This window comes from Physella acuta, unplaced genomic scaffold, assembly GCF_028476545.2.
Source record: "Physella acuta isolate Inbredline_101_S28 unplaced genomic scaffold, ASM2847654v3 ptg000209l, whole genome shotgun sequence".
NCBI classification, from domain to species: domain Eukaryota; kingdom Metazoa; phylum Mollusca; class Gastropoda; family Physidae; genus Physella; species Physella acuta.
Genome location: NW_026731728.1, coordinates 140,769 through 165,964, shown reverse-complemented (window position 1 = coordinate 165,964; position 25,196 = coordinate 140,769). Strand labels below are relative to the sequence as shown.

At 39.0% G+C, this 25,196-nt stretch overlaps 1 protein-coding gene across 5 annotated transcripts in view; it reads right to left on the bottom strand.

Annotated features, from left to right (window-relative positions):
- LOC131937390 (uncharacterized) overlaps nt 1-25,196 on the bottom strand; it is a 33,816-nt gene that overhangs the window by 1,209 nt on the left and 7,411 nt on the right. For 3 of the 5 annotated variants that reach the window (XM_059294779.1, XM_059294778.1, XM_059294782.1), the window contains exons 2-7: nt 10,898-11,794; nt 8,972-9,102; nt 7,472-7,550; nt 3,882-3,986; nt 3,264-3,433; nt 1,211-1,310 (exon numbers count right to left, since the gene is read on the bottom strand). In XM_059294779.1, coding sequence (XP_059150762.1) covers nt 1,211-1,310; nt 3,264-3,433; nt 3,882-3,986; nt 7,472-7,550; nt 8,972-9,102; nt 10,898-11,773 — 1,461 coding nt within the window. In that variant the 5' untranslated portion in view covers nt 11,774-11,794. Of the gene's footprint in view, nt 1-1,210; nt 1,311-3,263; nt 3,434-3,881; nt 3,987-7,471; nt 7,551-8,971; nt 9,103-10,897; nt 11,795-15,225; nt 15,330-25,196 lie in introns of those variants that run through there. The other 2 variants (XM_059294780.1, XM_059294783.1) reach the window with 2 other exon arrangements.

The window sequence follows — 25,196 nt, the reverse complement described above, 5'->3', positions numbered from 1 at the left end:
AGAGCAAGTTATTTGACCATTTGAAACTAGCCCAAGTTTTTTTAATTGTAGAGCAAGTTATCTGAACATTTGAAACTAGTCCAAGTTTTTCTAATTGTAGAGCAAGTTATTTGAACATTTGAAACTAGCCCAAGTTTTTCTAATTGTAGAGCAAGTTATTTGAACATTTGAAACTAGCCCAAGTTTTTCTAATTGTAGAGCATGTTATTTGAACATTTGAAACTAGCCCAAGTTTTTCTAATTATAGAGCAAGTTGTCTGAACATTTGAAACTAGCCCAAGTTTTTCTAATTGTAGAGCAAGTTGTCTGAACATTTGAAACTAGCCCAAGTTTTTCTTATTGTAGAGCAAGTTATCTGAACATTTGAAACTAGCCCAAGTTTTTCTAATTGTAGAGCAAGTTATCTGAACATTTAAAACTAGCCCAAGTTTTTCTACTTGTGGTAGAGCAAGTTATTTGACCATTTGAAACTAGCCCAAGTTTTTCTAATTGTAGAGCAAGTTATCTGAACATTTGAAACTAGTCCAAGTTTTTCTAATTGTAGAGCAAGTTATTTGAACATTTGAAACTAGCCCAAGTTTTTCTAATTGTAGAGCAAGTTATTTGAACATTTGAAACTAGTCCAAGTTTTTCTAATTGTAGAGCAAGTTATTTGAACATTTGAAACTAGCCCAAGTTTTTCTAATTGTAGAGCATGTTATTTGAACATTTGAAACTAGCCCAAGTTTTTCTAATTGTAGAGCAAGTTGTCTGAACATTTGAAACTAGTCCAAGTTTTTCTAATTGTAGAGCAAGTTGTCTGAACATTTGAAACTAGCCCAAGTTTTGCTAATTATAGAACAAGTTGTCTGAACATTTGAAACTAGCCCAAGTTTTTCTAATTGTAAAGCAAGTTATTTGAACATTTGAAACTAGCCCAAGTTTTTCTAATTGTAGAGCAAGTTATTTGAACATTTGAAACTAGCCCAAGTTTTTCTAATTGTAGAGCAAGTTATCTGAACATTTGAAACTAGTCCAAGTTTTTCTAATTGTAGAGCAAGTTATTTGAACATTTGAAACTAGCCCAAGTTTTTCTAATTATAGAGCAAGTTGTCTGAACATTTGAAACTAGCCCAAGTTTTTCTAATTATAGAGCAAGTTGTCTGAACATTTGAACTAAATATTCTGCCATTTGAACTAAATATTCTGCCATTTGAACTTGTAGACAAACCTGTAATCTGGTGTCAATATGCAGACATTCCGGGTTTCTCTCGTATATCTTGTAGAACATATAAACCACATTCATTGCCCATATGTCATCACGATAATACCTGCATACAATCATGAAGATATAATTATTAATTCCAACTTTAGCATTTAATTTTAGACTAAAATAAAATTTTTTTTAACATAACACTAATAACAGTTTCATTTTTAATTATGTGTCAGTTACAAAATACACATGCAGTAGTTTAAGAACTTCATAATTTTGATAATTTGAGGTGGTCTTCATGGTCAGCACAACCTCATTGGGCTAGGTGTCTCACTAATATGAGGTGGTCTTCATGAACCTCATTGGGCTAGGTGTCTCACTAATATGAGGTGGTCTTCATGGTCAGCTGAACCTCATTGGGCTAGGTGTCTCACTAATATGAGGTGGTCTTCATGGTCAGCTGAACCTCATTGGGCTAGGTGTCTCACTGATATGAGGTGGTCTTCATGGTCAGCACAACCTCATTGGGCTAGGTGTCTCACTAATATGAGGTGGTCTTCATGAACCTCATTGGGCTAGGTGTCTCACTAATATGAAGTGGTCTTCATGGTCAGCACAACCTCATTGGGCTAGGTGTCTTACTAATATGAGGTGGTCTTCATGAACCTCATTGGGCTAGGTGTCTCACTAATATGAGGTGGTCTTCATGGTCAGCTGAACCTCATTGGGCTAGGTGTCTAACTAATATGAGGTGGTCTTCATGAACCTCATTGGGCTAGGTGTCTAACTAATATGAGGTGGTCTTCATGAACCTCAATGGGCTAGGTGTCTCACTAATATGAAGTGGTCTTCATGGTCAGCACAACCTCATTGGGCTAGGTGTCTCACTAATATGAGGTGGTCTTCATGAACCTCATAGGGCTAGGTGTCTCACTAATATGAGGTGGTCTTCATGGTCAGCACAACCTCATTGGGCTAGGTGTCTCACTAATATGAGGTGGTCTTCATGAACCTCATTGGGCTAGGTGTCTCACTAATATGAGGTGGTCTTCATGGTCAGCACAACCTCATTGGGCTAGGTGTCTCACTAATATGAGGTGGTCTTCATGAACCTCATTGGGCTAGGTGTCTCACTAATTTGAGGTGGTCTTCATGAACCTCATAGGGCTAGGTGTCTCACTAATATGAGGTGGTCTTCATGAACCTCATTGGGCTAGGTGTCTCACTAATATGAGGTGGTCTTCATGAACCTCATTGGGCTAGGTGTCTCACTAATATGAGGTGGTCTTCATGAACCTCATTGGGCTAGGTGTCTCACTAATATGAGGTGGTCTTCATGGTCAGCACAACCTCATTGGGCTAGGTGTCTCACTAATATGAGGTGGTCTTCATGAACTTCATTGGTCTAGGTGTCTCACTAATATGAGGTGGTCTTCATGAACCTCATAGGGCTAGGTGTCTCACTAATATGAGGTGGTCTTCATGGTCAGCTGAACCTCATTGGGCTAGGTGTCTCACTAATATGAGGTGGTCTTCATGGTCAGCTGAACCTCATTGGGCTAGGTGTCTCACTAATATGAGGTGGTCTTCATGAACCTCATTGGGCTAGGTGTCTCACTAATATGAGGTGGTCTTCATGGTCAGCTGAACCTCATTGGGCTAGGTGTCTCACTAATATGAGGTGGTCTTCATGAACCTCATTGGGCTAGGTGTCTCACTAATATGAGGTGGTCTTCATGGTCAGCTGAACCTCATTGGGCTAGGTGTCTCACTTCAGGTAAGGGCTAGACTAGCTACCATGGCAGCTGCTTGAAAACCACAGCCATTCCCCCCCCCCCCCCCCCCTACAATCCACACCTTTGTCTGACAACTGAGCCTAAAAATATCCACCAATAAAAACGGTTGTAGCGTCTTGGCTTGCACTTCCCCTAACAAAAAGAATAGCGTATGAGTTTATCCAATAGATATGTCACCACTTATAACCTGAGTTTGCCAATGTATGAGATTATCCAATAGAAATGTCACCACTTATAACCAGAGTGTGCCTATCTGACCTAGCTCTAGAACTTACCAGAAAGATTCCAGGACTTTGATCAAGAAGAGAGCTTTAGGCTTGGAGACAATCAAGCCACTGTTAATTTTCCCAGGCCAGACCTCATCCTCTGACCACTCATAGCAGGCTATGGACGGATATTTTCTCTGCTCCTCACTCAGTGGCTTGACCCAGATGACATCATTGTCCTTTAGCAACAGGTACATTCATTAGCAATCTAGGACCAAATTCCTTAGCACATAAGTTAATAAGATTGGTTTAGAATACGTTTCTCATTCTACTTATACAATCCAACAATTGAAAACAGAACTAAAGATAAACCTAGTTTGTCAAAACATGGACTGATATATTGAACACACAAGTAAAAAAATAAACTGGTAAAATTTATTTTTTGTGTGCTAATTTTCAAAATTTACTTTTTTATTTTTGTCTTCCTTATTAGAGTATTTTTTAATTCTGCTAAGCTTAGCGCAAAACAGACAAACTCTACTTCAACTACTCTATAAAATGTCAATAGATCATTTATTTGTTACATTTAGCATGAACAAGAGCATCATTTGTGTCACAACATAAGAAAGTTACAATCAAAATTAAACCAAAATATTTTTTTTAAAGCTGAAAACATTGAAAACCTACATTGTACGCCCCTCCATACTTGTAGAGGATCTGGATTCTAAGAATATCTGACTTGTGTTCCATAACGTTAACCTCTTGTTGAAATACAGCATACGGTTGGTCAATCTGAAACAATAAGAACACAATCCTGAGCCAATGGTTGGTCAATCTGAAACCATAAGAACACAATCCTGAGCCAATGGTTGGTCAATCTGAAACCATAAGAACACAATCCTGAGCCAATGGTTGGTCAATCTGAAACCATAAGAACACAATCCTGAGCCAATGATTGGTCAATCTGAAACAATAAGAACACAATCCTGAGCCAATGGTTGGTCAATCTGAAACCATAAGAACACAATCCTGAGCCAATGATTGGTCAATCTGAAACCATAAGAACACAATCCTGAGCCAATGGTTGGTCAATCTGAAACCATAAGAACACAATCCTGAGCCAATGGTTGGTCAATCTGAAACCATAAGAACACAATCCTGAGCCAATGATTGGTCAATCTGAAACAATAAGAACACAATCCTGAGCCAATGGTTGGTCAATCTGAAACCATAAGAACACAATCCTGAGCCAATGGTTGGTCAATCTGAAACAATAAGAACACAATCCTGAGCCCATGGTTGGTCAATCTGAAACAATAAGAACACAATCCTGAGAAAATGGTTGGTCAATCTGAAAAATAAAGCGGAAGTAGTCTCCCCCAAACTTTCTCGTATATTCATTAATAACAGGGGGATGGCAATCCGGATATAGAAATATTTTTAGTACTTACATTTTTAAAATAATACAGAGAGTAGAAAAAGTTATTGTGCACCAATTGTGTATTATGTGCATAATACAGAGAAAAATGTGTGCTTTATAAAGAAACTATAATTAATTTTTTTTTTAAATTAATTAAACATCTAATTAATTAACATATTCTGTCAAAGTATGTTGTCATCGAGTCTTGACCTACATGAAAAACTTTGAAGAAATTAATCCTGTTGAAGTAATCTGTTTTCAGCAATGGGACACAGTTTAAAGTCATGTATGAAATTTCCTCTAACTTACGGGAACAGTGTTCAAATGAAAGACTTCACATGGAGTCAAATACAACTGTGGCTTACCAGAAATTGTTTGAGAGAGACCTGCACTTACAATGTGTTACTGAGTTCTGAAATTACTTCCACTTACCAGAAATTGTTTGAGAGAGACATGCACTTACAATGTGTTACTGAGTTCTGAAATTACTTCCACTTACCAGAAATTGTTTGAGAGAGACATGCACTTACAATGTGTTACTGAGTTCTGAAATTACTTCCACTTACCAGAAATTGTTTGAGAGAGACATGCACTTACAATGTGTTACTGAGTTCTGAAATTACTTCCACTTACCAGAAATTGTTTGAGAGAGACATGCACTTACAATGTGTTACTGAGTTCTGAAATTACTTCCACTTACCAGAAATTGTTTGAGAGAGACATGCACTTACAATGTGTTACTGAGTTCTGAAATTACTTCCACTTACCAGAAATTGTTTGAGAGAGACATGCACTTACAATGTGTTACTGAGTTCTCAAATTACTTCCACTTACCAGAAATTGTTTGAGAGAGACATGCACTTACAATGTGTTACTGAGTTCTGAAAGTACTTCCACTTACCAGAAATTGTTTGAGAGAGACATGCACTTACAATGTGTTACTGAGTTCTCAAATTACTTCCACTTAACATAAATTGTTTGAGAGAGACATGCACTTACAATGTGTTACTGAGTTCTCAAATTACTTCCACTTACCAGAAATTGTTTGAGAGAGACATGCACTTACAATGTGTTACTGAGTTCTGAAATTACTTCCACTTACCAGAAATTGTTTGAGAGAGACATGCACTTACAATGTGTTACTGAGTTCTCAAATTACTTCCACTTAACATAAATTGTTTGAGAGAGACATGCACTTACAATGTGTTACTGAGTTCTCAAATTACTTCCACTTAACATAAATTGTTTGAGAGAGACATGCACTTACAATGTGTTACTGAGTTCTGAAATTACTTCCACTTACCAGAAATTGTTTGAGAGAGACATGCACTTACAATGTGTTACTGAGTTCTCAAATTACTTCCACTTACCAGAAATTGTTTGAGAGAGACATGCACTTACAATGTGTTACTGAGTTCTCAAATTACTTCCACTTACCAGAAATTGTTTGAGAGAGACATGCACTTACAATGTGTTACTGAGTTCTGAAATTACTTCCACTTACCAGAAATTGTTTGAGAGAGACATGCACTTACAATGTGTTACTGAGTTCTGAAATTACTTCCACTTACCAGAAATTGTTTGAGAGAGACATGCACTTACAATGTGTTACTGAGTTCTGAAATTACTTCCACTTAACATAAATTGTTTGAGAGAGACATGCACTTACAATGTGTTACTGAGTTCTGAAATTACTTCCACTTACCAGAAATTGTTTGAGAGAGACATGCACTTACAATGTGTTACTGAGTTCTGAAATTACTTCCACTTAACATAAATTGTTTGAGAGAGACATGCACTTACAATGTGTTACTGAGTTCTCAAATTACTTCCACTTAACATAAATTGTTTGAGAGAGACATGCACTTACAATGTGTTACTGAGTTCTGAAATTACTTCCACTTACCAGAAATTGTTTGAGAGAGACATGCACTTACAATGTGTTACTGAGTTCTGAAATTACTTCCACTTAACATAAATTGTTTGAGAGAGACATGCACTTACAATGTGTTACTGAGTTCTGAAATTACTTCCACTTACCAGAAATTGTTTGAGAGAGACATGCACTTACAATGTGTTACTGAGTTCTGAAATTACTTCCTATTAACATAAATTGTTTGAGAGAGACATGCACTTACAATGTGTTACTGAGTTCTCAAATTACTTCCACTTACCAGAAATTGTTTGAGAGAGACATGCACTTACAATGTGTTACTGAGTTCTGAAATTACTTCCACTTAACATAAATTGTTTGAGAGAGACATGCACTTACAATGTGTTACTGAGTTCTCAAATTACTTCCACTTACCAGAAATTGTTTGAGAGAGACATGCACTTACAATGTGTTACTGAGTTCTGAAATTACTTCCACTTAACATAAATTGTTTGAGAGAGACATGCACTTACAATGTGTTACTGAGTTCTCAAATTACTTCCACTTACCAGAAATTGTTTGAGAGAGACATGCACTTACAATGTGTTACTGAGTTCTGAAATTACTTCCACTTACCAGAAATTGTTTGAGAGAGACATGCACTTACAATGTGTTACTGAGTTCTCAAATTACTTCCACTTACCAGAAATTGTTTGAGAGAGACATGCACTTACAATGTGTTACTGAGTTCTGAAATTACTTCCACTTAACATAAATTGTACTCAGTTATTGGCTTTTCAGAAACTGAAGTTCCATTTATTCCCTGTATGATAAAATGGTGAAAACTGTCAAAATTGCGAGAGAGTTTTGTGCACGATTACAATATTTCCTGCATACTTTGTATACAAGAAAGAAATAAAATACTTTTTTTTTTACATCATATCAATGTTTAAGAGTCTATAAAATGGAGGAGAAAAAACTTACATAAACAAATGTGACATTTTCTTTCTTTAACTTGTCCCACAACTCTCCTGAAGGTTCTGTGTCACCATGCACATACACTCTGCTTGGGGAAAGGGGGGGGAGGTATAATTTGGTGCTGGTTCAGTTTCTAAATACAGTAGCATTTATTTTTTTAAAAATATAATATTATTTTCTTGGAAGATAATGTTTCAAGCACATTGCTATTGTACACACTACACACCTGTGGAATCCACCCACACAACACACCTGTGACATCCACCCACACAACACCTGTGACATCCACCCAAACAACACACCTGTGACATCCACCCAAACAACACACCTGTGACATCCACCCACACAACACACCTGTGACATCCACCCACACAACACACCTGTGACATCCACCCAAACAACACACCTGTGACATCCACCCACACAACACACCTGTGACATCCACCCACACAACACACCTGTGACATCCACCCAAACAACACACCTGTGACATCCACCCACACAACACACCTGTGACATCCACCCACACAACACACCTGTGACATCCACCCACACAACACACCTGTGGAATCCACCCACACAACACCCCTGTGACATCCACCCACACAACACACCTGTGACATCCACCCCCACAACACACCTGTGATATCCACCCACACAACACACCTGTGATATCCACCCACACAACACACCTGTGACATCCACCCACACAACACACCTGTGATATCCACCCACACAACACACCTGTGACATCCACCCACACAACACCCCTGTGGAATCCACCCACACAACACACCTGTGGAATCTCCCCCACACAACACACCTGTGACATCCACCCACACAACACACCTGTGACATCCACCCACACAACACCTGTGACATCCACCCACACAACACACCTGTGACATCCACCCACACAACACACCTGTGGAATCTCCCCCACACAACACACCTGTGACATCCACCCACACAACACCTGTGACATCCACCCACACAACACACCTGTGACATCCACCCACACAACACCTGTGACATCCACCCCCACAACACACCTGTGACATCCACCCACACAACACACCTGTGACATCCACCCACACAACACCTGTGACATCCACCCACACAACACACCTGTGACATCCACCCACACAACACCTGTGACATCCACCCCCACAACACACCTGTGACATCCACCCACACAACACACCTGTGACATCCACCCACACAACACCTGTGACATCCACCCACACAACACACCTGTGACATCCACCCACACAACACCTGTGACATCCACCCCCACAACACACCTGTGACATCCACCCACACAACACCTGTGACATCCACCCCCACAACACACCTGTGACATCCACCCACACAACACCTGTGACATCCACCCACACAACACACCTGTGACATCCACCCACACAACACCTGTGACATCCACCCCCACAACACACCTGTGATATCCACCCACACAACACACCTATGAAAGCCACCTGCACAATTTACCTGTGAAAGCCAGCAACATACAATGCTGAGAGAACACTGAGATATCTTTCAAATGGCCATGTGACTGGACTGCCTGGGTTAGGGTTGATGTAGATCATGTGGTTGATGAGAGGCACCATATCCTGGGGGTCCTGGAACACAGAGCCACTTAGACTAGAGCAGCACAAATATGTAAATAAAATGATGGAAAAAATTTGATCCTCCCCCCATGAAACAATACTGGCTACACCACCAAAGGGGAGCCACTACTTACACCAACACAGGGGGGCCACTAGCTACACCACCACAGGGGAGCCACTAGTTACACCAACACAGGGGAGCCACTAGCTACACCACCACAGGGGAGCCACTAGTTACACCAACACAGGGGGGGCCACTAGTTACACCAACACAGGGGAGCCACTAGTTACACCACCACAGGGGGGGGGGGGCCACTAGTTACACCACCACAGGGGAGCCACTAGCTACATCCCCACAGGGGGGGCCACTAGCTACACCCCCACAGGGGGGCCACTAGCTACATCCCCACAGGGGGGGCCACTAGCTACACCCCCACAGGGGGGGCCACTAGCTACACCACCACAGGGGAGCCACTAGTTACACCAACACAGGGGAGCCACTAGCTACACCACCACAGGGGAGCCACTAGTTACACCAACACAGGGGAGCCACTAGTTACACCACCACAGGGGAGCCACTAGTTACACCACCACAGGGGGGGCCACTAGTTACACCAACACAGGGGAGCCACTAGCTACATCCCCACAGGGGGGGGCCACTAGCTACATCCCCACAGGGGGGCCACTAGCTACATCCCCACAGGGGGGGCCACTAGCTACATCCCCACAGGGGGGGCCACTAGCTACATCCCCACAGGGGGGGCCACTAGTTACACCACCACAGGGGGGCCACTAGCTACATCCCCACAGGGGGGGCCACTAGCTACATCCCCACAGGGGGGGCCACTAGCTACACCACCACAGGGGGGGCCACTAGCTACACCACCACAGGGGGGCCACTAGTTACACCAACACAGGGGGGGCCACTAGCTACACCACCACAGGGGGGCCACTAGTTACACCAACACAGGGGGGGCCACTAGCTACACCACCACAGGGGGGCCACTAGTTACACCAACACAGGGGGGGCCACTAGTTACACCACCACAGGGGGGGCCACTGGTTACACCAACACAGGGGAGCCACTAGTTACACCACCACAGGGGGGCCACTAGCTACACCACCACAGGGGGGGCCACTGGTTACACTTCAGAAGACAAGTTGACTTCAGAAGACAAATTGACTTCAAGACACATGTAGGTCTCAGAAGACAAGTTGACTTGAAGACACACATAGGTCTCACAAGACTTGAAGTCTCACTCAAGTTCAATTAAAATCATAGAACAAAAAACACCACAACCTTTCCTGGCGTCATTTCACCAGATCTATTTTTTGTTTTTGTTGCCTAAAGTGCAGCCTTAGCAATGTTAAAAGACATATCAGACGCCATCCTCCCCCTTAAAAAACATACCTGACTCTGTTTAGCATATAGAGCATAACATACCTGACTCTGTTAAGCATATAGAGCATAACATACCTGACTCTGTTAAGCATATAGAGCATAACATACCTGACTCTGTTTAGCATATAGAGCATAACATACCTGACTCTGTTTAGCATATAGAGCATAACATACCTGACTCTGTTTAGCATATAGAGCATAACATACCTGACTCTGTTTAGCATATAGAGCATAACATAACTGACTCTGTTTAGCATATAGAGCATAACATACCTGACTCTGTTTAGCATATAGAGCATAACATACCTGACTCTGTTTAGCATATAGAGCATAACATAACTGACTCTGTTTAGCATATAGAGCATAACATACCTGACTCTGTTTAGCATATAGAGCATAACATACCTGACTCTGTTTAGCATATAGAGCATCAGTCCTGCCATAGTATAGCCACCTCAAGAAGGCGCTGAATGACGCTGTGTTGTTAATGATGTTTTTGGGGTTGAGCCGACCTGACAAGACCACACAGGGTGACTTCTCTGAACCCATCAGCTCCAACTGTTCTGATGTGTGACACTCCTGGCTCTGATTTAAAACAAAGTTTTTAAGTTGGTTCCTCTCATGTTTCCTGTCTACTCCCTGTCTGATGAAAACTAGCATCGGCTCATTTTTAGTTTTGCTGCTGTGGTTTATGTAAGTGAAATATTTGCCAGTCTTCCATGTGTCAGGGATATGCGTCAAGACAACCCTCTCACCCACATAGACGCCCCCAGCTTGGCTTGACAACATCAGCTCCAGAGCGAGCTCCATGGCATCTGGTGTATCACAACTGATTGGTTTTTCAATTTCCCAGAAAACCAAATTAGCCAGCGACTGTTTCAACTCTGGAAACCAGGAATGATAAAAAAATCCTTCTGTTGTTGAAGGAAGTTTGTTGTAGTAAAAGAATATTCTCAATGGTTCTAAAATTTTGACAATGCTGAGGATTCCCAAATAATCTCCAAACGTGAAGGGTTTGTCCCCACACCAAACATAATAAGCTGTTGAAGGTATCTCCCCAGGGTTATGTGGACGGACATGAGGGCCACTGAGTATATCCCTGGCCATCCTGAACTCTTCAGTGGCCTGATGTCTGCTGGGTAACTTGGCCAAACGTTTGAGCACTGGACTTGACATAGCAGGCTGGTGCTGGTCTAAGAAGCTCTGGGAGCCCATGTATATGGTGGCACAGAACACACACGTCACCATGACAACCAGCAGTCTCTTACATCCTACACTCATTCTCTACTGCTGGGAGGTTTGCTAAAAATGGACAAAACAAGTTTTATTTGATAAATACAACTTCTCATTTAATCATGATTGAAAATGTGTTTTAAGTACAATTTTGAAAGTAAAAATAGTATCAATATTTATTTTACCTTGAGTATGGGTAAAAATTAATTGCATTCAACATGAACATAATTTTTTAGTTGTGATATGATGTATGAAATCAAATATATGGGACCAAATAAACCTAAGACAAATTTTCAAGAAAACATGCAGTAGTATTACTTATAGTAAGCACATGATCACATTTACAAATCTTCACAGACTCTAGTACAATATTATTAGGTTGCTCTATGTATCATTTTTGAACTATGTCCTAAATCATATAATTAATTATAATTTGTATTCTGTCAGAAAAGGGAGACAACTTCTTTCCTATTAAAAAGTGCTAACATAATTACTCAGTAAAGGTTTCTAAAAGATGTTAGTCAAGAGGTCAACCCACAAAGTTCCAGCCTCTTTACAAATAGGCTGGACTTCTTGTGATGACGCAAGATTACGTCAGACATGTTTAGCAGATATAGGTTAGCAGAAACAGACTATAGACCATAGTTGGTTGGTCAGATAGAGGCCAATGGGCGCACAGGGCTGACCGGTCACATGGGACGGTCAGCTGACCACTGAGGCGTGGGTCAGTAGAGCGATGGGCCAGGAGTTGTTAGGTAGCGGCAGAGACGGCCGAGGAATGTAGACAGTTAGGAGTTCATGATTAGCTAGCGAGGTAGAAGGTGTGAGATTGTAGAATGTAGAGAACAGTTAGTGTTAGGATTGGTCGTAGTAGTAGGTAGCATGTGGTATGAACAGTCAGTAGTAGTAGTAAATAGTACAGTGTAGATCAGTTAGGTAGAAACTTGAACATATATATCATTTTTAATAAAGAACAATTATAGTTGAACTTGAACTGCGTGTTGTTGGATACATTCGTTACCGCCTTCATAAAAATCCCCACCCTCACAATTGGTGGAGCGCGGGTCGAGTGAGGGAAAGAACGTATATCAGCTATTCATGACGGAGTACGACTGGTGTACGGCTTTCTTCAACTCAACACAACAGTGGGTTTCTTCAACCGGAACGAGTTTGGATTAACAACACAAGGAAACAGTCAACATGTCCAAAAAGATAAGTACCTTCCAAAAATTTTTTAAACGTTTGGGTTTAGACTTGTGCTGGATATTTGGTGCCAGCGGTTTTTCTGCCTCCTTCTTGTCTGTTTCTTCAACCACACTACCCTTAAAAATGCCTCCATTGTACGAAGTGGGCACTAAAACTGAGCTTAAGTCAGGCCTAGAAGAGTCAGTTAGAATTGATAACTCGTTACTAGATATAAATGTTCAGAATACAGTCAAAGTGAAAAGCAATTCAAGAACTATTGAGGATCCAGATATTCTGGATGAATTGATTATTAGGCTTGGACAATACACGACAACAGAAAATCGAGACTGGTTATTAACTGTTAAAGAATTTGACGTAAAAACTCTAGATGATCCAGATGCTATGGAAGATTTGATCAATAGAATTGTAGATTACAAGGTATTCGGAGATCCAGATTCCTTGTTGACTGAAGAAGAATATGATGCAAAGATAGATGCCGAGTTAGCAGAGAAACAAAGAGAAGCAGAAACATATATTGCCGGACTTAAAGAAGAAACAGAAAGAATTCGTAAAGAAAGAGAAAAATTGAGAGAACTTTGCCAAGCCAAACAAGAAACGGTGCAAAGTTTAGATACTAATAATAACAACCAGACAGCTGAAACAACATTTTACTATTCCTACGATTCAGATTCAGATGACACGTTCAGTGAAGCAAGCGAAATACCTACTACAATAAGTGAAACACTACATACACTCCAAAAACATAATAGCGCAAATCACAACATTCAGATTAACTACAGTCAACAAAAACACAATTACAGTGTCAGATGCTACTATTGTAATAGAACAGGCCACAAACAAATAAATTGCAGAATACGATATTATGATATACGCCAACAAGATGCACAACGCAACAGACCAAAATATAGACAGATTAATAGAATGGCATTCATATCATCGTTTACAGAAGCCAGTAAAAGAACAGACACATTTACGTCAAAAATTAATAGCAGATACGCCACAGCAATTAGGGACACACACTGCTCAACAGTGGCAGTACGTAACACATTCGTACAACACCACCAATACACAGGCAGAACACAACGTGTTCACAGCTCAAGAGGCATCACATATGTTTGGCCAACAGCTATAGTCACCATAGCCACACCATCAGCGTGTAAAACAGTTGAAGCAGCTGTTTTTAAAAACGGGCCATACGATGTGATATTAGGGAATATTAGAGGTGTGAAACAATTTAGAGTTGAAACTCGAGTGAACTACTTAGAACAACTAAGCCAACAACGCTCATCTTCAAGGAACGAACCTTACCAGAGACCACAGAGAAACAACCCTTCACAAAACCATAACCAACCAGTTGAAAGAATCCACCTACTAAACACATCAAGCTCGTTACCAACATTTAAGTCTAAAGTAAACGGACAGATAGTAAACGCAATTCGAGACACTGGTTGTTCGACAATGGCAGTAAAAGCCAAATTCGTTAAAACATGCCAATATACAGGCCGATATGTAAATGTGGAATTATTTGGCGGTATAATCGCAGAATACAAAACGGCATTGATCAATATTCAAACCCCATATCTAACTGGTCGTGTAATTGCTGTGGTCACTGACAATGGATCGTATGATCTGATCATCGGAAACATAGTGAACAACGAAACTATTTCCCGAGTGGAAATCGACGATTGGGTACAAAGGGAAATAATTCAGATGGTCGAAACAAGAGAACAAGCAAGAAAAGCAAGAGAAAGCAACAAAAGTCATGAACCACCCGTCGACCTAAGTAGTCATCAAGCAGAAGGCCAACAGAACAATGCCATAGATAATACTGAGGCCAAAAACATTTGGGAACCAGAAAAATTTCAGCTAGCACAACAAGAAGACCCGTCACTAGAAAAGATATTTAGACTCGCCCGTAAACACTCAATTACTACATCGAGGTCATCAGAACACTCTTTCTTTATTAAGAATAACACGCTTCAAAGAAAATATAAAAGCAAAGGACAAGAAATAAACCAATTAGTAATCCCACAGAAATACAGAGCACAAATTCTACACCATGCACACGACCTTACACTTGCAGGACACATGGGAAGAAAGAAAACAAAACAAAGAATTGAAACTACCTTCTACTGGCCGGGCATGGACAAAGACATCTCACAGTACGTGAAGTCATGTCAGACATGCAGGAATAGAGATACCACTAGACCACCCCAAGCCCCATTACAAACCACTGATTTAGCTAACAGACCATTCGAAAAAATAGCGATAGATATCATAGGACCACTGCCTACCCCATCAAAACGTGGTCACCGATACATCCTCACAATAGTCGACTTTGCAACACGTTGGCCAGAAGCCTTCCCACTAAAGACGATAACATCTGAGGATATTGGGCTTGTAAGTTGTTAAAGTAGCTTAGCAAGTTCTCGCTCCGGTAGTTGCCAGCTAGTGTTTTTGTTGTTTTTCAAACCAAATGTGAATATTTTTTATTAATTTTTTTTTTAAGTTATGAAATCTACTTTCGCTTTTGGAATAAAAACGAACTCCGACAATGAATTGTTTTAAGTAAATTAAGTTTAAAATAACACACACACAAATATATTATATTTTATAATAATATAGATCTAGATAGATCTAGAATACATCCTGTATAATAATAATACATTTAGGCCTATATAAAATATGAGATTTATAGGCCTAAAAGATTTCAATCGTCAATCTGAAATCAAGCCTAAATTTAATAAATGTATAGATTCTATATATTATATATATATAGGATATATGGCCTAGATCTAGATTTCTAGATCTAGAATTCTATATATAGATTCTAGATCTAGATCTATGACTTAAAAAAAAAGCCCTCTTGAAAATTCCGACTTAGACAGTAACATACGACATACAGGATTTAATTTAATTTATAGACTCAAGAGTAGATTCTAGATCTAGATTCTTTTATTTTACAGTGTAATTTAGTGGAATTAATTACTAAAATTAGGCCTAATAAATAGGCTATTTACTTTAAGACAGGTAGACTAGAATATGTTCAATATCAATTTATATATAGAATCTAGATTATTCTAGATCTAGTCAGGGGCGTAGCGAGGGGGGGGGGGGGGTGCGGACCGCAACGGGTGACACCATTTAGGGGGGTGACACCAAGGCAAAAAATAGCAAAATATATAGAGAAAAACTTGAAGGGGGGTGCAAATCGAAAGTTTGAGGGGGGGGGTGCAAATCGAAAACTTGAAAGTTTGTCCCCGGGAAAGGTTGCAACGCCTCTGGGGGGGGGGGGACACCATTAAGTGCCGCACCGGGTGACACCCGACCTCGCTACGCCACTGGATCTAGTGAAGTTTAGTGTGGTCTTGTTGTAGAACTTAAGTGTATGCAACTGTATTATTTTAGATCTAGAATCTAGTAATGTGTGACGTCATTTTAGGGGGGGGTCTGGCTTTTTGTGACGATATGTGACAGAGGGGAGGAGGTAAAAATCGTTAAAAAAGCGTGACGTCATTTATGGATGACCCCCATGGAGAAGATTCACACAGAAACAGTTGAAGGAAAGGGGCCTAACATTCAAACAGGTAGAGGTACCAACATGATTTTAGAGATCATATAGATATACATATATATAGGTGGAGGGGGAGAGAGAGAGAGGGTTCATCTGTAAATTGCGTCACACATTATATGATGATTTTTATCTCCCCCTCAATAAAGGAGGGCAGAAAAAAAAGAAGAATGTATGATAGCTGGGTAATCCTAATGCAACGTTGTTAATTTATATAATCAGATTATTGTGGTAGATGAATTTAAAATATGTATTATGACTTAGAGAAAGTTTGGTGAAATGGAAATATCTGCAAATTTAATTTATTGATGATGTGTAACTTATTTATATTATTCCTTTGGAGCTGATAGTAATAAAAAGTTAATGAAATTATAGTTTTATCCAATTGATGTTTCTAAAGCCTTGCATGAGCTTAATTTAAATATATTTAGCTGCCCAGGCAAAGAACCCAATGAATTTTCCAGAATTGGCTTGTCGTTTGACCGATGGTAACAAAGAGAATCACCCAGGATCTTTGCTGATAAGAACATCTGAAGACGTACCTTATTCTTCTATACCTAAATGTGATTTGTCTAATGAAAATATTTATTCAGTGACAGTTGCTAAAGATATTTTACCATTATTTCAAACATCATCTTCTGAAATGTTGTTTTCTATCTCTAAACCTTCCACAATTTCTTCAAGTTTCAAGATATATTTTAACATCATTGCCTACTTCCCACAGTTCTTATGTTCAAAATTTGCAATTTTCTGAGAAACAAAGTAATAATAACTTTGTACCCAGTGTTTTAGTTTCAGCTCCATTAAAATTTAATAAACCAATGAATTTCAACATTAAATGTTTCTTATGATATGAAAGTAGTCTGTTAAAAAGATTTAATGTTTGGATGTCAATAAATTATTGACATGGACTGGTTTGCGAGTAAGCTTTTATACTTAATGTACAATGAAGATTCAGTTTTGATATCAATATAGTTGCTTCTTAAAGAATTAAACTATAAACAATAGCATTTATATAAATATCTCAATGGCAGTTAAGTATACTTTCATCATTGTTTTCAAATAACAAAATAGAACTACAGTTTTAAAATTGAAAAAAAAAATGAAAAGAATGTCATAAATGGATGGTTTTTTAATTACTTAAAACAGAAGATGCATCAATACAGCATTACAATGTATATGATTAATATTTGTTTTCATGGACAATTATCATTTAAATTCTTCATTAACAGTTAAATTCAGCTTCCTTGTGTCTAACAATCCACATCCATGCTGTTCCATTTACCTAGAAATTAAATAAATAATATTTTTAACAACTTTCAGTAATATGAAAAAATTAATCATTGATTAAAACAGACAGCCAATATAGCAGTTGAATTAAAATTCACCTGTTTCTGTGACATTTGCATGTAAAATTAGAGTGTTCAGAGGTATATACCCAGCCACCTTTAATTTCCCTATCTTGAGCCAGGTACTCATGAGAGCTGGTACTCATGAGACTTAGGACATCATATCAGGACTAAAGCCAGGGAACTGAACTCTTATCTTTTAGAATAGAAATGTGAAAGCTACTGTCTGACAGTCCCACTATCAAGCCATACATATTAATACTTACAGTAAATAATCTTAGTAGCAACATATTCTTTAAGAATTAGAACACTGAATCTGTTTCAAACATGGGCTTAGCTGAAAAAAGGCTTATTATAAAAAAAATTCAGCTCACCTTTAGTTCAAGATCAGCACCAAAAGCCAGAGTAAAGTGTGAGAAAATTGCTTGCCAAGTACCTAGAGAATTTAAATATAATAAATTATTAAGTTTATCCATATATTATATTAAAATAATTATTTAACTAATATGTGATATTAATATATATATATATATATATATATATATATATATATATATATATATATATATATATATATATATATATATATATATATATATATATATATATACATTTATTGTAAAGGTTCAGTTTTCTATCTACTTAGCTTGTCTTAAAAACTAAAATATCTAGTTTACAGTTAACCATATCTTAACTATTACTAAACTATTAGTTTCATTTTCATTACTCGTAACTAAAAATTGTAGTCAATAGATCTAAAACTTAATTCTATTAACAGCTAACTGTAACCGTACTGACTCTGACCAATTTATTAATTTTTGTACCATGTAATTCATTAATAATTAGGCTTATACTAAAAGGCCGAAAGTTATCAATTGTAGAATTTATAGTCCCTGGTCTAGACTAACAAGACTAGCCTACAAGTCTAATAGTACTAATACACATGATCTAGTTTCTAAGTTTACTACTAGGCAACTTGCTAGAAGACTAGTACTTAACCAAACTTTAACCTGCTAAAAATAAAAGGGCCAAATACAATAGTAGTTGGCCTAGTAATACTTTTTTTTTACTGTGCTACTTACACTGCTTTTGGTACTATTAATACGGCTAACTAACTACTAACTAAACTCTATTGTAGCTTGATGGAGATCTATCATCTTGCTCTTCTAGTAGTCTACACTACTTACTACTTAGAAAAGTAGTAGCACTACTGTAACAATTTCAATCTAAATTTAATCTATATATTACTAGATTCTAGATCTACTAATTGCAACACTGTAGTCTGATAAGTCTGTAAGCCCTAAATGTATCTAGATTCTAGTCTAATCTAGTTTAAGTCTAGTTATTAGTACCTACACTCTACACTACAATAGTCTACAGTACTCTACACAACACTCTACTACTACTCTACTGGCTACTGATCTAGTAAATAGCTAGAGTAGATCTAGTCTAGATTCTAGATCTAAAAAAATCGATTTAAAATTAAAAACAGGTTAGCCTTACTTGCTCTTACTAAACTTAACTAGGGTAGGTTTTACCTAAACTAGATCTAATCTAGATCTGGAATCTGTCTAGATCTACTAGATTCTCTAGATCTAGAATAGATTTTAGATCTAGGGCCTACCATACTACCATCTGCATCTAGATCTCTATCTAGCCATCTATCTACAAGCTACTTCTTATGTCTTATAGGCCTACTTCTAAAATATTAAACAGTAATCACTGAGTAATCAGTACTAGAGTCTAGTTCAGTAATCTAGCTAGATCTAGACCTAGATCTCTCTAGGTCTATTAACTATTAATTAACTATTAACATTGTTGTCAAAGTCTAGATCTAGATCTATATCTAGAATCTAGTATCTAGCTAGATGATAGATCTAGATCTAGATATAAATTTAAAATCTAAATAGTAGGCCTAAATACAAATGTTTAGATTTAAATTTTACATAAACAAGAGAATGTGGTCAATCTAACTTTCTAATTTAGTCTGATCTAATCTAGATCTAGATATCTAGATCTAGATCTAGATTCGATTAAGTTGTAGTTGTAGGCTGAGTGAGACTGAGTCATCCTTTTCTTAATATTTTTAATATTTTATTTAGATCACTAAAATACTAGATCTAGAATCTAGATCTAGTCTAGATCTAATAAATAGATTCTAATTCATGAACTTATACTCTTAGAACTAGAATCTAGATTAAAGCAATGTAGATCTTAGTAGGTAGATTCTAGAATCTAGATCGTGAGATCTAGATCTTCTAGATCTAGATTAGATCTAGAATCAAGATCTAGATCTAGATTCTAGGTCTGGGAATCTTGAGTCTCGTAGCAAAGACTGAGTAGAGTCAGAGTAATGTCCCCTAGCCTTGGACAAACTATCAACAAAAGAAATAAAATCAATATACTTACCGCCACAAAACTTTTATATTAAAAAATGCATACACGTGTGTTTGTTCCCATCCATATGAACAAAACAGCGTTGAAAGTTTTTACAATTGTTGCATTTCTGGAACGTTTGATGATTTTGAAATCTTGAAGCGGGACCTACTAACAAATAGCCGCCATGTTTTTTGTTGTCAATGGGAAACCCCGTTCACAACAATTGATTTAGTTCGAAAACTTTTATCTCTCCCTGGCTAACCAGACACGAATTAACGCGAGAAAGAACGATAAACTTACAAGTTCTATAGCAGGCGCTCTACTCACGTTCTTCTCAAGAACCGGGTTCCCGGACACCATACTGTCAGATCGGGGCACACAATTTACCTCCGACTTAACGAGACAACTCACGAGTGTGCTGGGGATTAAGCAAGCATTCACGACGCCCTATCACCCTCAAAGCAATGGCGTGTGTGAACGACTAAACGGCACCATTAAATCGTTACTAGACAAAGTCTCTAAAGACAACCCAGAAAACTGGGATACCATGCTACCATGTATCCTATTCGCCTACCGAGAAATACCTCATTCTTCTACTGGATTTTCTCCATTCGAACTCGTCTACGGCGCCAACCCCAAAGGCCCCATGGATATACTTAGGACACTTCTCTACAAACAGAACATAGAACAAGAAACCAGAACAACATATGAAGCCATTGTCAATCTTAGAGAAAATATAATCAATGCATGCCAGGAAGCAAAGCTCGCGCTACAAGAAAAGGGAGAAATAGCAAGACACAGGGTGAACAGGAATAGAAAGCTACGCCAGTTCACAGTAGGGGAACAGGTCAGAATACTGTTACCTTCTAAGCACAACAAATTACAGCTTGCATGGCAGGGCCCATTCACAATCACAGCCAAAATTTCAAATGTGGACTATCAAGTCGAAATAAAAGGGAAGAAAAAAACGTTTCACACAAATATATTGAGCCCTTACACCTTAAGACCAGAAGAGCTTGAAATTAAACAAACGGCAACAATAAACTGCGCAGAGTTACACGAAGATGACACAGACTCGATCGGCAAAATATACACATTACCTACTAGCAAGGAAACATGGCAAGATATCAAAATCGGCAGAATGCCGCCAGAAATCGAAAAAGAAATCAAGGAAATATTAGAAAAATTTAAAGAGGTGCTATCCCCACAACCTGGTAAAACAGATACAATCGTCCATGATATTAAGTTGACTTCACTTAGAGCAACCAAAATGCCCGCATACAACATTCCCATACATCACAGAGAAAACGTACAAAACCAAATCCAAGAATTATTACAAGCGGGAATAATAGAACATTCCGACTCCTCATATGCTGCACCTATTGTATTAGTAAAGAAAAAATCCCACGACCTTAGACTGTGTATTGATTACAGACAACTGAACAGCATTACAATACCAGACGCAGAACCAATGCCAAATCCAGAAGACTTATTTGCTAAACTTAAACAGGCTAAATACTTTACAAAGCTTGACTTATCCAGGGGTTATTGGCAGATACCAATAAAAGAAGATGTGAGACACCTAACAGCCTTTATAACACCATTTGGCTTGTTCCAGTGGAAGTACATGAGTTTCGGGCTAATGAACGCACCGGCTACCTTCAACAGACTCATGCGAAAAATACTACAGGGTCGAGACGACCTCATATCCTACTTGGATGACATATGTCTGTTCCACAATACCTGGCAAGAGCATGTGAGAGGACTGGAAACGCTGCTGGAAATATTAAAGCAGCATGGACTCACTGCTAAACCTAGCAAAATAGAAATAGGAATGGAAGAGATAGAATTTTTAGGTCACTCCATTTCACAAGGTCAACAAAAGCCACTCCAACCTACAGTGAATAAAATACTGAACATAAACGTGCCGACATCAATTAAAGAGGTCCGTAGCTTGATCGGTCTGTGTAACTACTATAGGAAGTTTATACCCAATTTCGCCACCATCATAGAGCCACTAACGAATTTAACAAAAACGGACAAAAAGAATAAGAAACTACTGTGGACAGAAAAATGTGAAACAGCACTAAACAGGGTAAAACAAGCATTCGCATCGGAACCTATTCTCAGATTACCAAATACAGATCAACCCTTTATCCTCTGCACGGATGCCTCTTCGGTCGGTATAGGTGCATGTCTATTACAAGAATTTAACAATGAACTCCACCCAGTTCAATACATTAGCCGAAAATTGTCGTCAGCTGAGAAAAACTACGCAGTCATTGAGAAAGAATGTCTGGCCATAGTCTGGGCCATAAACAAGTTTGCCAGATACCTGGCCGGTGCACACTTCACTTTACAGACCGATCACGCGCCCCTACAAGCACTAAAAACAAAGAAGCTGTCAAACGCAAGACTGGTACGCTGGGCACTGAGCTTACAAGATTATCAATTTGACATTGTTCCTGTCCCCGGCACACAAAACGTGTTGGCCGACACGCTGTCACGCAACTAGAACATAGGTCATACAACTCTGGTCATCAAGAATGTTAGGAATCTAAGTCGCCGAGAAATCGGCGTGAAGTAAAAGTCAGAACTGAAGCCAAAGAAGTCATTTAAAGTCAATCGAGGTCAGTCAGCGATGTTTATGAAGTCAGTGATGTCGTTGGAACCTTTGAAGTCATATTGAAGTTGTTGAAGTCAAAGTGAAGACGTTTAAGTCGTCGAAGTTTAAGTCAGTCAGTGAAGTCTTTTAAGTTGAATTGAAGTGAAGTCGTCGAGGTCAAGTTAGTCTTCAAAGTGAAGTTAGTCGTCAAGTTGAAGTAATTGAAGTCGTCAGAGGAAATCAGTCGTTAAATTGAAGTCAGTCACGTTACTGAAGTCAAAGTGAAATAAGTGAAATTACTGAAGTCAGTTAAAGTGAAATAAGTCAGGTTACTGAAGTCATAAGTGAAGTCAGTCATTAAGTCAAGCCAGCCAGTTTTTGTCAGAAGTCAGATAGTGAGAGCTGCTCCACTATATGATTACGTGTTCAAATGTTATTTGAAACGGCACGATTATTTATATACACTTACATGTCTATTCTTTTTTGTGAAGCTATTTCTAAGCTCTAGTAGTGTTTACGTCTATTGAGTTTATTAGGCTTTACAGATTGTTGTTAGATTAGAGTGTACTGATTTTTTATTTGGTTTGTTTGTAATGTTATTTTTGTATGCTGTATGTACCGCCAGACGAGTGTTCAGCACGTTTAAATTTGGGATTGAGGTTTTTTTTAATGGAAGGTACCTCTGTCTGAATACTTGTCTGCGCGGGCACTAAGATGGTCACGTAAAACCATTGCTCATGGTCTCGTAATACAATTTCAGACCCACTACGCTTATTCAGAATGAGACGAGATGAAGCAGACACTTCAAAGAATGCCGCCACCTGAAGCCCTGATTACGTTGAATTACCTGGACAGCGAACAGCCTTGCTTAACAGAGAATTGCCCTGGTCAAGACAACGGACGCATCGCCACCGCTTCGCCCCAACCTGTGGTTGAATAACAGACCGCCAGCTACGTACACCTACGTCGGCACATACAAAGGGTAGACGACCCATCGTCCAAGTTCCCAGCGTCGGAATGTTGCGTCATTGTTCGCCACCGCATCGGACAGCTCCAGTTCATCATATAACCACTCTACGTGGACGTCTCAACCAGCGTTGAGATGAGATTGTTGCGTCATCACATTGACCAACGAAAGTTACGCCTACACCCGCCTCACGGGAATTTACGTCGACCAACGCCACAACCCACCCACCACAGAGGAACGCCAGCGATTACATAACACTTACACAAACACACTGCTCGCTGAGCCCGTTCAACCAGTTACACATTACCACTAAGATTGGCTCAAGGCCAGTACAGGACAACCTAGCCAGAACTGAGTTACATATGATTAGATTCACACATACTATAACATAGACATACATTATCAAGCAGAGACACCACAGATGTCAGGATACTTACACAAGATCTAGAACAATGACATTTTCTTTTTTTCAGGAACACAAGATTTTATGTATTTGTAAACTGTGCTGTCCCATTTTGTTTTGATTTTTATGATTGATGTTAGGGATAGAATAGAGTAGTAAGATAGATAGTTGTTGATGTATTAGATTAGTAGCAGACGCTGAAAAATATAATTTGTCAGCTACAGAAAGGGAGGGAGATATGTGATGACGCAAGATTACGTCAGACATGTTTAGCAGATATAGGTTAGCAGAAACAGACTATAGACCATAGTTGGTTGGTCAGATAGAGGCCAATGGGCGCACAGGGCTGACCGGTCACATGGGACGGTCAGCTGACCACTGAGGCGTGGGTCAGTAGAGCGATGGGCCAGGAGTTGTTAGGTAGCGGCAGAGACGGCCGAGGAATGTAGACAGTTAGGAGTTCATGATTAGCTAGCGAGGTAGAAGGTGTGAGATTGTAGAATGTAGAGAACAGTTAGTGTTAGGATTGGTCGTAGTAGTAGGTAGCATGTGGTATGAACAGTCAGTAGTAGTAGTAAATAGTACAGTGTAGATCAGTTAGGTAGAAACTTGAACATATATATCATTTTTAATAAAGAACAATTATAGTTGAACTTGAACTGCGTGTTGTTGGATACATTCGTTACCGCCTTCATAAAAATCCCCACCCTCACACTTCTCATCTACAATTTTATAAGTTTATTCGGAAAAATCTAGCACTGTTTAACAAAAACGTTAGGATGGGTTCATCTTGCCAGCTGATATCAAAATGGCTAATGACATAGCAGGTTATTCCCCTCTACAGCGATTCACTGTCTTTGGACACTCTAGTGGTCCTGGGTAAAGCCACTCCAACTGCTACATTTCCATATCAATCACACAACTCAAGTGTAACAATTCACACTCAATGTTTTCAGCACTAGGCATATCAGTCACACAACTCAAGTGTAAC